The sequence below is a fragment of the Leptopilina heterotoma genome, unplaced genomic scaffold (genome assembly GCF_015476425.1).
Source record: "Leptopilina heterotoma isolate Lh14 unplaced genomic scaffold, ASM1547642v1 Lhet_350, whole genome shotgun sequence".
NCBI lineage: Eukaryota > Metazoa > Arthropoda > Insecta > Hymenoptera > Figitidae > Leptopilina > Leptopilina heterotoma.
In genome coordinates this window covers 115739-131457 of record NW_025111032.1, presented here as the reverse complement: position 1 = coordinate 131457, position 15719 = coordinate 115739, and the positions used below count along the sequence as shown (strand labels likewise).

General features: G+C 30.9%; 1 protein-coding gene across 1 annotated transcript in view; it reads right to left on the bottom strand.

The window, feature by feature from the left end:
• The window catches only part of LOC122505240 (venom metalloproteinase 3-like), a 67610-nt gene that overhangs the window by 51582 nt on the left and 309 nt on the right, over positions 1 to 15719 (bottom strand). Inside the window, exons 3-10 of the mRNA XM_043616735.1 lie at positions 15493 to 15692; positions 15327 to 15419; positions 13792 to 14084; positions 13553 to 13682; positions 12634 to 12911; positions 12360 to 12524; positions 11726 to 11861; positions 11518 to 11622 (exon numbers count right to left, since the gene is read on the bottom strand). Of these exons, the coding sequence (XP_043472670.1) occupies positions 11518 to 11622; positions 11726 to 11861; positions 12360 to 12524; positions 12634 to 12911; positions 13553 to 13682; positions 13792 to 14084; positions 15327 to 15419; positions 15493 to 15692 (1400 nt within the window). The remainder of the gene's footprint in view (positions 1 to 11517; positions 11623 to 11725; positions 11862 to 12359; positions 12525 to 12633; positions 12912 to 13552; positions 13683 to 13791; positions 14085 to 15326; positions 15420 to 15492; positions 15693 to 15719) is intronic.

Genomic DNA, 15719 nt, shown 5'->3' with positions numbered 1-15719 from the left:
GGAGGCATTATATGGCAAATGATGAAGACTTCCCGTTCGTATTTCCTTTGCTGTTTTGAAAGTGCATATATATATATAGTATGCGAGTTGACACTCATGTGTAAATCTTCATGTCACTTACCTCCGACGTCGAATATGCTCTTTCCATGCGCGCTGCACAGACACACACGGGAACATGGGATAAATAGAGAATGAGAAGGATAAAACGTCAGTCTGAAAATGGGGTCTTGAGGAAAGATGCAAAAGAGATGAAGGAATAAGCCAAACGAGAGAAAAAAATCAAACAGAAATTCTTGATATTTGGCTTATATATACATATATCCCAGTGCTCTAAATGCGAAAGCAACATGCATATTGTATTTGCATACCTGACAACTGCAGGATTATTGATTTTGAATATGGAACATTTTTTCCATTAAGCACAAATCCTGGTATGTTCATGACAATATTGTTGAAAACGAGAATTGAAAATTAAATTTTACCTAAAACCGAAAGATGTTCTCTAATCAACTAGAGATCACGATCTCTAGTTGATTAGAGAACATCTTTCGGTTTTGGGACAAATTTAATTTTCACACTCATTTAAACTTACTGCTAATTATAATTACCATCATTCAATTCTGAATCAAATTACCATTAATCGTTTATAATTATTTTCCATTACGAACATAAATTGTAAATCAGAAATTACAATTAACAAATAAAATAATTAATAATAAATAATGAGAAATTATAAATAATTAATATGAAGTAAAAAACAGAGCAATAAATTCGAAACGTATTGTATGGACACTATATGAATGGTAATTTAATACATGTGAATATGGTTGAATCCCCTGTCATGCATGAATGAGTGTTAATATTTAATTTACGCGTGTATATTCTTTTTATATCAAATTGATATTTACCGTCTATTAATTCGCACGTTCATTTGATTTCAATATCAATGTTTAAAATTAGCAATTACTAAAATATTCGAACTGACGAATTTTTAATATAAATTTCATTAAAAATATAAACTTTAATTACTCCGTTTTATTATAAATTTGAACATATTTAATATAAATTATACAATCATGAAATTACGAAGTATAAATACAATGAAAAGTTTATTTCATACACTATGAGCATCCAATTAGAGAAACTTCTAACGAATTACTAGAGTTAATTGTAATGTAAGCATCGATTGGAATTATATTTAGATGTAATTTATCCATCTTCGGAAATAATATTTAGTTGTCATTTCTTCATTCGGAATTAAATTTAGTTGCTATTTCTTTCATTGGAAATTACATTACGACGTAATTTCAATTAACGGAATTATATAAGATCTTAGTTTTTATTAAAGAAATTACTACCTTATGGAATGAATGATAATTTGGTAATTCTTGATTGATTTGTTAGAATTCATTACCTTTAAGTTGCAAATGAAACAAAATTCCTATTTTCATTACCTAAAATTGTTACCATTTACAATTGGTTTCTTAACGCGGAAGTAATTACAATTACAATTGTAATTTTTATCAGAAATTATATTAATTGTAAATTCCATCAAAGGGAATTACGAATGGTTGTTACCATCACATCTTCCAAATTGTTTCTACTGGTAAGTTGTTAATTTTATCAAATGGAATTGTAATTAAATTCCTTCAGTTAGAATTATTCTAATCGTCAACTCCCGTCAGTAGCAAATGTACACTGAATCCTAATACCCATCATCGGGAATTATTACTAATTCTAATTTCTATTTCAGTGGGAACTGTAATTAATTGAAACTCCTATCATTTGAAATAGTCATTCATTGTAATCACAATCAGGCGGAATTATCCTGATCATTTGTTAATTTTAATTATTTTGTTGTAATTTGAATTTAATTTAAGAAACCTGAATTATTAGTAGACATGTAATTAATTACAATTCCCATCAATTGTGTACAACTATACCTATAGTTTTCTATTTCCTTCAGTTGAAATTACTATGAATTACAATTCCTTTGCTAATCGGAGCTGTAAATAATTATAATTAAACCTATCGTGATAAATACTTTAAACAGAAATTGTATTAAATTGTAATCACCATTAGGAGATACTATATGATTGACCACTATGATGACATCTTTCGAATTAGAATTAGACTAGTGGAATTAGAATAAACCACCCTAATTTACCCATCATCTGCAATTATCATTCATTCTAATCCTGAGGTCTTTTCAATTACTCCAACTAGTTAATTGTTAATTTTAGCATACGTGGAATTAAAATTAAATTCCATTAGTAGAAATATTAAGAATTAATTGCGACTCCCATTGGTTGCAACTGTATTGAATCACAATTACCATTAGACTGAATTATTACTGATTCTGTTTTCCTTATCAGTTGGGCCACTGTAATTAATTTAGGTTGAACGTAGCATTAAGATTATCATCAAAAAGAATTGCATTCAATTGCACTTTTCATCAGAGGGAACAACTACTGTTTGTAATCATCACATCATAAAATTTGCATCATTAATTAATTATAACTCTCATCTCTGAGGAGTAACTAATTATTATCTCAAGTCATCGTAGGCATCTTCAGGAATTATTCGTAATTTTAATTTTCATCAGTAGGGACAGCAGTAGCTGATTGTAATCATCACTAATTCTAAATTGTTTCTTCTAGAAGTTAATTCTGAATTGCAGCAAGAGGAATTGTTGTAAAATTTCCTTCAGTTCAATTTATTAAGTTAATTGACAAACCCATCCATAGTAACTAAATTTAAATTCCTATTTCCATCACTAAATTAATATCAACATAATTCCTCTGCTTTGGGAGAAGTAATTATTTATAACCCGAAACATTCGATTGTTATCAGCATCAGCAGGAATTGTATTAATTGTAATTTCCATCAGAGGGAACTACTACTGATTGTAATCATCATATCTTTCAAATTATTCCCACTGGTTGATTGTTAATTTTAGCAAAACGAAATTAAAGTTAAATTCTCTTGGATTAAAATTACTAGAATTAAGTCCAACCTTCATTAGTTGCAAATGCCCTAATTTCAAATTCCATCAGTTGCAATTATTACTAATTCTAATATCTCTATCAGTTCGAACTGTAATTAATTGAAGATTCTACCAGTTGATACAGTACTAATTGTAATCACAATCAGCCAGAAATTTCATCATTATTTGTCAATTTCCAGAAGCGTAACAGTAATTAATTACCACCTCGCATAATTTATTCTTTTCTACAATTCCAAAAAGATGCAACTAAATAATTGTAACAAACATTAAATGGACGTTTTACTATCAAAATTGTAAACATTAGTTAAAATTGTATACTATTTATTCCGTGAAATTAAGACTCATTAATTGTAATTCCAAACATTGTAATTTACACAATACCATAATGAATTGAAATTCTCATGTCGTTGGTAGTATCTAATAATTCCTGTTATTATCCAAGTAAACTATTGTCTCTATTCGTTGAACCAAATCAACGTGAATTAGATTTACTGCCAATGAATTAGTAGTTACAGATTTTATGAATTCCGGTATCCATCAGTTGTAACCTAATAATGATAGTAATTCCTGTAGATGCAGATATAATCACTAAATATTGTAACTTTCATTGCGGGAATTATTACAAACCTTTCGTTACTTTTCCTTTATTGTAATTTTCGTATATATAAATTGTAAATAATCAAATAATTTATTAATAATAAAATGTAATAATTGAAATTATAGAAAACTATAATGTAATATAAATAATAATAATTGCTTTACTCATTGGAACTGTAATTAATTACTATAATTCTACCTATTATTGTAATTATCATCCTTATGAATTATATTAGTACTTGAGAGTTGCGCAGTAGTCTTAGGTGCAGTTTAGACATGCGCAGTAGTATTAGATGCACATTAGACATGCGCAGTAGTGTTAGTTGCACTTCAGATATGCGCAGTAGAATTAGGTGCACTTCAGACATGCGCAGTAGTGTTAGGTGCACTTTAAACATGCGCAGTAGTATTAGGTGCACTTTAGACATGCGCAGTAGTGTTAGGTACACTTTAAACACGCGCAGTAGTATTAGGTGCATTTTACATATGCGCAGTAGTTTTAAGTGCACTTTTGAAATGCGCAGTAGTAGTAGATGCACTTTAGACATGCGCAGTAGTGTTAGGTGCACTTTAAACGTGCGCAGTAGTATTAGGTGCATTTTAGACATGCGCAGTAGTATTAGGTGCACTTTAAACATGCGCAGTAGTATTAGGTGCACTTTATGCATGCGCAGTAGTATTAGGTGCACTTCATGCATGCGCACTAGTATTAAATACACTCAAGAGAGGCTAAGGTTCGCTGAACCAAATTTTAATTATTTAGATATACTACAAGTGAATTAGTAGTTAATTTAATTAATTCCAGTGTTCATCAGTTGTTACCTAATTGATAGTAATTCCTACAAAAGGGACAATTTTTAATTGTGACAATAATCACCAATTGTTATAATTTTAATTCCTGGAAATTATTGTAATTTCCATCGAAAGGGTAATTTCTTTACCGATTAGAACTTGATTTAATTTTATTTCTACCTTATTGTAAAATTTCATTCATTTCATTCCCTTTGAATCTAGATTACAGAAACTATGTAAAATTCTATAATTTGAGTATAGTTAAACATACGAAATTTGATATCAACTGTTTAGATGATTTCCTCTCTTAATTAATGTTTTTCTTTTAATTTATAAAAATAAATATTTCCACATATTAAACATCATATAAATAGTTTCTTCAGGAGTTGATGAAATTTAATTCCAGACGTGGAATTCAAGAAATAAAAATTTCATTTAACATCAATATGGGTACTGACCGTACCTTTTAATATGTACATAGACGGAACTATACATATATATTTATATAAAATGGAAAATGAAATCCGCAACTCGTCGTATAGTGACCGGGGGCATATTGAAATATTTCCAATGGAATTTCTATAAAAATGTGGTATGATACGACCTTTGGATTTTTTCTTGCATTTTTTTTTTTTTGAGAGAATTTCTCCGCTGAGACGTAACTTACACCACTGGGATTCATAATTCTTCCCATGAGAGGATTCTTCTAAGTCCAAAATCGTAATATGTCATATTGAGTGTCGATAAATACCCATTATTTTCCAAAGGAAAGTGCCATTTAAAGGGCTTCGAATTTTTTTTTTTATAGAAAATGGGACTTTGAAACATATACTCTCAATACCATATAAGCCAGATGGTCTCATTTGTTGTTGAATCGGAAAATCTGTTCAGAAAGATACAGCCATTATTATGTCGGGAAAATGGGAATAGCAGGAAATATATTTGAGAAGCTTTGGTAAAAATTAGAGATCAATATATAAATTTTTTCCACACATATTTAAAAGAATAAATAGTATAGTTTGTTTCAAAAAATAGTTTCCCAGAATTGCTAATTAAAATTAATTTTAATAAAATTGTACGCAAACATTTAATTATTTTCATAAATAATAAAACTCATGGCAGAATTTCAATTATTTATAATACAATTTTAATCGAATTCTTTGAAAAATGTAATTATTCTTAAAAATTTGATTAAAATTCGTCAAAAGAATTTAATTATTTAAAAATTCGATAAAATTTCGATATTCGATTCTGGAGGAAAAGTAGATTTGGTAAAATTGAGAAACTTAGAAATTCATCTAATCGACAGGACGCATTGCGGTATTTGACCATCATTATTTGGCAAATGTTCCCGTTTGTAAACGAATCACGATCGAATGGACGCATATGTATTCCAATTTCTTCGCCATCTGGATGCTTCGTGTGTTTTGAAAAATAGATGGAAATTCATCTGACACCTGGTGGACCCTGTACATGTGCTTCCCTTTTACCCTCTTTTAAATGTCCACCCGTATTGTACTCCATCGACCACAACAAACCGTACAATCATTTCCCTTTCACCAAAACCGTCCCATTAATATAAAATGTTTCAAATTCTAAATTCACTGCATCCTTGATAGAAATTCCAAAATCTCCGATTCAGGAAATAATTTCAGTGTCTCGTTTCCTACTTATTATTTAGGAGAAAATATAGAAATTCTTCCTAATTCATATTTTTCAGGGTTGCTACAAAAATTACATTTTTTTTTATTCCCTGACTTTTCCCTGATGAATATTCCCCGACATGTGGCAACCCTGTTTTTGAGAGATTTCAAAATAAATTAGATTAAAAGAGAAATATTGATTGGAGTCTAAAAATTTGTCGTGTAGATTATGAGAAATATTTCAAGTCAAAGGAAACATCCGTTTGTTCCGTTTATTGCTTGGGAATTAACCCTTATCAGAATCGTCAACTCTCACCATGGAGTAGGTCGAGGGAAGTTTGTTAAGCTGAAAGTTTCTCCATGAAACTTGAAACCCGAAGGCCTTGAGAATCTCGACCATCGAATATGTACACATCAACGCTGGCCATCTTGTACCGTGGTAATGCAAACAAGCTCCCGAAGTGAACCTTCAAAAGGTTTCAAACGTTCGCCAAAGGGATGCAATGACTTGGTCGAGGTGGTAAACTTTCCAAGGGAGAGAAACAAAACTTTACAATTTACAAACACGGCAAATGCACAATCACGACATAGCACCTGAGAGTCATTTGCACTTTCTGTGCGGAACTTGTTTCTTTGTTAATTCAATTTTTTCGGTGTTTATTGATAATTTCGGAGAATTAGGATAAACGTTGTATATATGTTAATTAACTTGATGGAAACTTGTGTAACTTCATGTCGTGACGAAATTCCCAACTAAATTACACTTCATACCATTTGGAATCAAGTGTTACTGCAACATTCACTTTCAATTAATTACACTTCGAAGTGTTACTGAAATTATAATTATTAATAGTTCCAAATGACTAGAAATTTAATTTTGATAAAACCAACAGATATGATTAATTTACAATTTGCAATAGGAATTATGGAAATTAATAATCTGAAAATAGGAATTCAGGTATATTTACATAAGACAGAATTTGTTATTAATTATAATTAATTTCATAACCTAATTGACAACAATTACAATTAATGAGTAGAAGTAATTTGTAAGCTGCTATAATTACAATCAATTCTTGTTTCAACTGATGGAAATTAAAATTGAGGCAATTCCTCTCAATGAAAATTACAATAAGGTAGAAATAAAATTAAATAAAGTTCCAATCAGTAAAAAAATTAACCTATCGATGGAAATTACAATAATTTCCAGGAATTAAAATTATAAAAATTAGTGATTTTTGTAAGAATTAAAAATTGGCCTTCTTGTGGGAATTACTATCAATTAGGTAACAGCTGATGAACACTGGAATTAATTAAATTAACTACTAATTCAATTGTAGTAAATTCAAACGATTATAATTTGTTTCAGCGAATCTTAGCCTCTCTTGAGTGTATTTAATACTACTGCGCATGTATAAAGTACACCTAACACAACTGCGTATGTTTAAGTGCACCTAATACTACTGCGCATGTTTAAAGTTCACTTAACATTACTGCGCATGTCTAAAGTGCACCTAATACTACTGCGCGCACGTTTAAAGTGCACCTAACACTACTGCGCATGTCTAAAATGCACCTAATACTACTGCGCATGTTTAAAGTGCACCTAACACTACTGCGCATGTCTGAATTGCACCTAATTCTACTGCGCATATCTGAAGTGCAACTAACACTACTGCGCATGTCTAACGTGCATCTAATACTACTGCGCATGTCTAAACTGCCCCTAAGACTACTGCGCATCTCTCAAGTACTAATATAATTCATAAAGATGATAATTACAATAATGGGTAGAATTATAGTAATTAATTACAGTTCCAATGAGTAAAGCAATTATTATTATTTATATTACATTATAGTTTTCTATAATTTCAATTATTACATTTTATTATTAATAAATTATTTGACTATTTACAATTTATATATATGAAAATTACAATAAAGGAAAAGTAACGAAAGGTTTGTAATAATTCCCGCAATGAAAGTTACAATATTTAGTGATTATATCTGCATCTACAGGAATTACTATCATTATTAGGTTACAACTGATGGATACCGGAATTCATAAAATCTGTAACTACTAATTCATTGGCAGTAAATCTAATTGACGTTGATTTGGTTCAACGAATAGAGACAATAGTTTACTTGGATAATAACAGGAATTATTAGATACTACCAACGACATGAGAATTTCAATTCATTATGGTATTGTGTAAATTACAATGTTTGGAATTACAATTAATGTGTCTTAATTTCACGGAATAAATAGTATACAATTTTAACTAATGTTTACAATTTTGATAGTAAAACGTCCATTTAATGTTTGTTACAATTATTTAGTTGCATCTTTTTGGAATTGCAGAAAAGAATAAATTATGCGAGGTGATAATTAATTACTGTTTAGCTTCTGGAAATCGACAAATAATGATGAAAATTCTGGCTGATTGTGATTACAATTAATACTGTATCAACTGGTAGGATCTTCAATTAATTACAGTTCGAACTGATAGAGATATTAGAATTAGTAATAATTGCAACTGATGGAATTTGAAATTAGGGTATTTGCAACTAATGAAGGTTGGACTTAATTCTAGTAATTTTAATCCAAGAGAATTTAACTTTAATTCCGTTTGCTAAAATTAACAATCAACCAGTGGGAATAATTTGAAAGATATGATGATTACAATCAGTAGTAGTTCCCTCTGATGGAAATTACAATTAATACAATTCCTGCTGATGCTGATTACAATCGAATGTTTCGGGTTATAAATAATTACTTCTCCCAAAGCAGAGGAATTATGTTGATATTAATTTACTGATGGAAATAGGAATTTAAATTTAGTTACAACGGATGGTTTTGTCAATTAACCTAATAATTTGAACTGAAGGAAATTTTACAACAATTCCTCTTGCTGCAATTCAGAATTAACTTCTAGAAGAAACAATTTAGAATTAGTGATGATTACAATCAGCTACTGTTGTCCCTACTGATGAAAATTAAAATTACGAGTAATTCTTGAAGATGCCTACGATGATTTGGGATAATAATTAGTTACTCCTCAGAGATGAGAGTTATAATTAATTAATGATGCAAATTTTATGATGTGATGATTACAAACAGTAGTTGTTCCCTCTGATGAAAAGTGCAATTGAATGCAATTCCTTTTGATGATAATCTTAATGTTAGGTTCAACCTAAAGTAATTATAGTGGCCCAACTGATAAGGAAAACAGAATCAGTAATAATTCAGTCTAATGGTAATTGTGATTCAATACAGTTGCAACCAATGGGAGTTGCAATTAATTCTTAATATTTCTACTAAAGGAATTAAATTTTAATTCCACGTATGCTAAAATTAACAATTAACCAGTTGGAGTAAGTGAAAAGACGTCAGAATTACAATTAGTAATAGTTGCAGATGATGTTTGAATTAGTATTAATGAAAATTTCAACTTAAGGAAATTGCAAATCAATTTAATTACAATTGAGAGGAGTTGTAATTAATTATAACTATTTTTACTAAAGGGCGGTTAACTCTAATTCCCCTAGTCAAAAATCGCAATTAATCGTTGAAGTAATTTGGAAGATGACATCAAAGTTGTCAATCATAATTTCTCCGAATGGAGATTACAATTTATTACAATTTCTGTTGAATGTATTTATCACGATGTGTTTAATTATAATTGTTTACAGCTTCGATTAGCAAAGGAATTGTAATTCATAGTAATTTCAACCGAAGAGAATAGGAAATTAGATATAGTTGTGTACATTTGATATGAATAGTAATTTATCACATGTCTACTAATAATAATGAATTCCGTTGCAGTTAATCCAAATGAAAGTAAACACAAAATAATGGTATTATAATAATTGATTAGAAATATTGACTGCTTAAAATTCGAAATCTTGTATATTATATGATGTATTAGCCCACCCTTGAGACGCCCACATAATTCATAATGTTTGTCCTTAGCACGCGAATGTCATATATATTTCTTCTGTATCATCTATTCAGAAAAGAATAAACAAGCATTCGGTCGATTCTTGCGGAAAGGGTGAGAGACCCTTGCGTCTGATTTTAGAAGCGATATGATATCGCGCTTCAGCCTTTAACCCACCCACCCACCTTTCCACCCCCAGCATCCAACACCACAACTCCGTCAAATGAGAGATGAAATCACACAAACCCATAAGCGCACTGCTGCTGCCTGCCTGTTTGCCACGATGAGGATTCAGCCGCAGAGACTTTGAATCCTTAGGGAAAAAGGCCGCATAGCTTTCATCAGGCACATCCCCAAGTAATATTACTCCCGCAGCATCACACGCGAGGAACGATGTGTTGTTTTCCAAGATGATTTACGGCATGTAATAACGATCCGTGCGAAGGTCACGATCTTAAGAATATATCGTATAGCAAAGTCGAAAGATCGAAATTACGATTTATAATGCAGGAATGTTACAAAGATTTCCAATATCTGATTGGAGGCTTATGTAATTTTGTTACGGTCCGTTTCCATTTTCTTCTATATAATAATAATCTAAGTGGCCTTAAATCTTCCGACTATTCTGCTCTTGAAATTGCAATTGACTGCTATAAAAAGTAACTGTTTTCCACGTACACAAGAAGTCATTCACCCATTTGCGAATTCATTTAATTTTTTCAAAAATAAACACACCATTTTGCCAATATCCGCGTCGATTTTTGTATTGTTCACTGCAATTAATAATTGTTTGCTTTCATGTGCTGACGATTTATCTATTGTGAAAAAAATTCGCCAGTAGTGAGAACAAATCAGAAATTGTAAAATTACAATTGATTTTCAAATATCTAGTGATCTCTGATTTGGTCCAATGGAAGGTGGATAAAATAACACAATTCATGTCATTATTTTATTTATTGCTTTTAAGTAGACGACGTTTTGATGACATGAATTTGTCATCCTCATCAGGTTAACTAAAAGTTTTATCGGTGCGAGTAAAATAACGATACTATTGTTATTCTTCGAGAGTCGTTAGAAGCTGTATTTTTCTTCTCGAACTAGAATAATTAAGAAGCAAAATATATCAATGAGAATTTTTAGTAAATATAAAAATAAATGATCTGGTTCTTCTTACTTCGTTGATACAATAAATTCCATCTTCTGTTTAAACTATTTGTAATCTTATTTTTCCTTCTGGGTGAATAAATGAGGAAAGTGTAATTCACAACCTTGTAGAAAGGACTAAAAATATAGTTAGATAAAAAATCGTACATCTTTGTAATAGTAATTTTATAATTTTTTCTAACTAACTGTAAATGGATCCATTTCATATTTGCATTTCTCTCCATCAGATTTAGGAAATGTAAATTGTCGAGGGAATAATATCTTAGTATTAACGTCTTCATCCAATTTTACTTTTACACACTCTCCCCGCAAGCAGAACTGAAAATTTCCTTTTATTTATTTCTTGATAAATTACTTTTCATTAATATCTTACTTTTTCATAATCACAAGGAGTTCCTTCTAGTGCCGCTACATTTAATTCTTCCGGAATATTCCCATCATTGGCACATTGAATATTTGTACAAATGTCTGGATTCATCTTGAATGATTTGCACGTATTTTAAATAACAAAGTGGGGAAATGTAAATGAGGAAAATGTAAAACATACGGAAGTGAATTTTATAAAAATTGTTCAAACTTACATTGACTGCTTTTCGGAATCCATTTTTTTGGCATTGTTCATCTATTGTCATATATTTACCAGGTAATATTCTCAATATTTGTTTGTCTGTTCTATTAACAGCTGGATTATTAAGTAGACATTTAGCTCTTTCGTGACTGAAATTTAGTTAGACATGAAAGAATACAAATTTAAATTTGAAATACTAATTCTTTACTTCGTTAAGGGATGCAACCACATTAGGGATTCAATTGTTTATTAGTAGGACCCCAACGAACTTTATTATTAAAATCCTTTAGCCCACACAAACGCGTATATAACTAGATACCTAAAACAACAACAACCATCAACTTTCTTAAAGTTTGTAATTAAATACCTGACACAAAATAATTCCAGCAATGTTTAAGCGAACTAAAAGATTCCTTAAGTCTAAAATAGTCATTTGACACTAAATAATTCCAGCAATGTTTAGACGAACTAAAGGATTCTGTATATCTAAAATTGTCTTCTGACACAAAATAATTCCAGCAATGTTTAAACAAACTGAAGGATACTTTACGTCTAAAATAGAAGATTAATTCACGTAAAGCGTCTAAAAATTAATCTCCTATTATGATTGTCCCTGCAAATAATATAAAAATAGAAATAAGTTGTACCTGAAGAAGTACGACATAGCATCCTTGGTGCAAGAAGAAAAGCTGAATTGTCTTCTGTCGTATGCTCTAATGCTCATGAGGTAACCACCATCATAGAAACAATTTTCCGCTCCCGGTGCATTTATTGTTGAATCACCATACTCACCATCTTCAGGAGCTCCGAATCTAAAATGATGAACTAGTAATGCTAATATTTTTAGTATTAGAATATCCTGAATGTTCGGATGCTGTAACCCTAACTGTTAGGGTTACACATTTGTATTAGAATACTTACAAGTGAGCTAATTCATGTGCAGCAGTATTAATTCCAGACAATTTGGAATTATCGACAACAAGCATTGTGGATAAAGTTAGTTGTTCTTCAATTACACAACCTCCTGACAGATGTGCTAGGCCTTCTATTCCATAGTCGAAGTCTGGATTTGCTCCTAATAAGACAGCAATATCGTAATCTTCTCCCAATTTAAATTCATCTTCATTGTACATAAATTTACTGAACTCCACTAATGTCTGTTTTGTTATTGCAAAAGGATTCGTTGATATAATTTGATCCTTAAATTTTGAAAGAAGTATACAGTTGGTTATTGAATTATTTTTAGTCCCCAGTCATTTGCAGAAATTTATTTTACCGTTTGACAATTAATAATGTTACAAATATTTTGATTAATCTACAATATATTTTTATTTTAATTCATAAAAGATTAATTATATTAATTTCGATCTGAATTCATAAAATTTTGGATTACATTTAATTTCTATGATTCAATTAATTAATTAAACTATCACTCATTAATTCATTATTTTCCGATATTCGTTTTACTTTCATTCTAGCAGAAGTTATAATTTTATAGTTTATACCTATTTCATTTCTCTTTTTCATCTTAAAAATTTTTGAATTAATAAAATCATCCTTACTCTTTTATTGAATAGGTAATTTCAATTTGAATTATAAAGGGCAATAGATTTATGACCTAAAACTAATTCTTGATTAATCTTAAAATTTTATGAAGGAATAAAATAATTATTTATCAATCTATTATTTCAATTAAATAAGAAAGTGTTCAACTTTCACTGAGCACCTTTCTTCTAATTCTTAAACTTTGTTCCAATAATCCTTCACCCTTAACAAACGCTTATTCAACTGGAACCCAAAACAACGGTCGTTAACTTTCCTAAATCTTGTAATTAAATACCTGACACAAAACAATTCCAGCAATGTTTAGACGAACTAAAGGATTCTTTACGTCTCGATAATTAAGATCTACTCCATTCCATAGTGTTAGGGTATAGGCCAAAGTTTTGATAATATCATTGTTGAAGTAACTGAAAATTTTTTTTAATTATTATTAAATCTGGGTTTTAAGGTATGAGAGGGAAAAATGTTTTGTTGTTATTTTAGTTACTTGCAGATAGAAAAATTGTTGTAACTTACCTAAAGAGAGTTGTATCCACATAGACTAGAATTTCCGGATACACTGCATCTGGCTTTTCTAGAACTGAGTCCTCCGTCTTCTGCCTTTCTCTGTCAACCTCCGTCCTAATCACGTCAGGATCATTATTTATAATTACCTTACTGTTGGTGTGTAATTCACGTTTATGAATTATATGATGATTTTTAACGTTGTCCTTGTTTATGTTAACAAACGATTCTTCGAAAGAAGTCCGACGTTTACGTCTATCGAATTCAAACGGACGTATTACTTTGTCAAAATCAATAATACCATTCTGGAAGGATAAGTTCTTTAGTTACGCAGTGATGTTGAATAATTTCGACGCCTTTCATTTGTACAATCCTTAGTGAACTTGCAGTGCATTGTTGCTTCATATGTCTGGTCCTGAGACATCTTTAAAATGTCTCCAGAACGTCTTTAGGAATATCCTAAGTAAAAAAGTCCGCAGAGTGCCCGCAAACTTTCCGCTTATCTTCAGAAGACTCATAACTCTCCAAAAATTCTGGTGGTTTAATAGTTATTATTGTATCAAGGGCGCAAAATAGGTGATTGCGGCGATGGCGAGATGAAGGGACCGAGGGGACATTTTCACGCCCGAGGCGAAGCCGAGGGTGCGAAAGTGTCTCCGAGGTCCCGAAATCTCGCCAAAGTCGTAATCACCTTTGCGCCCATGTTGCGAACATAATTTTTTGTCCTAACTGCATGAAAAGTATGGCATTGAGGGCATGAGCGAAGCGGGCGCAAAAAAACAGCAAGCGGGCGTAAAAGTACTTTTGCTCCCGCTTGTGTGACGTCAGCGGGCGTAAAAGAACTTTTGCGCCCACTTCCCCGGGCGAGAATCAGTTACTTTGCGCCCACTTTAAGTGCCCGAAATGACATACTTTTCGTGCAGGTAGGACAAAAAAATATTATGGAATCAGTTTTTATATTCTAACCATAAGAATTTCTGCAGAAAAGAGTCCGCTGAAAAATCCCTAAAGTTTTGGTAACATTCTTTAGACTTTTTTATTTAAGCATCCTTGGGATAAGGAGGGGAATTAGATTTTAATTGGATAGCACACTTATCAAGGAAATAATATTCAAAAACAAATTATTAATAAGATTTCTTCACTCCACTGATGGTTGTCCACTGCCAAACATCATAGATGTCATCGATATGTTGATCAGTGCTTAACTGCTTATCCAGTGCCAAACAGTGTTGACATCATGGATATATTTCGTAGACCTTGTCGTGGTGGCGGGGCTTTTCACTAAAAAACAACCAAACAGCAAAAATCAATGAATTCTACAAATTCACATTGGTTTTATATGCTGCACAATTCGAAAAAGAGTCCAGGTATATTGTGTCAGTCATGTCTCGTCGCTAAAAGTTCAATAAAAATTATTTTGCATCTGCTTTACAATAAGGATTGTCTAAACACATAAGGAGTAAATTTTAGTCTACGTACATAATGGTCAAATTATTCTAAATAATTACAATTTCCCAAAAGAATAGACTAATTCTAAAACTACTTACAAATTCTGAAATTCCTTCTTCATTTACACTATGAGTTATTGTAGACTGTGTTTCTTCATCATGATAAAAGGAGATATTCACTTTTTCCATAAACTAGACACAAAAAAACAAAAAATATTTTTAAGTACTAATTTTTAGATTCGATATCAATATAAGATTCACTCACATCCTTTTGCAGTGTGTATTCAAATTTATCTCCAACTTTTTTCGCTAGCCAAACTTTTGTATCTTTACCAGCAAAATAGCCTTTTACGCTCTGTAGAATAAACTGCTTGTCAACGCCATTAATTTTAACATTGATGGAAAGTTCAGTAGTGCTTCGTTTGTTCAACGAATGTTTCACAGAAACAACTTCATAATCGGATGCTTAATTATTGAAATTGAAAACAATTT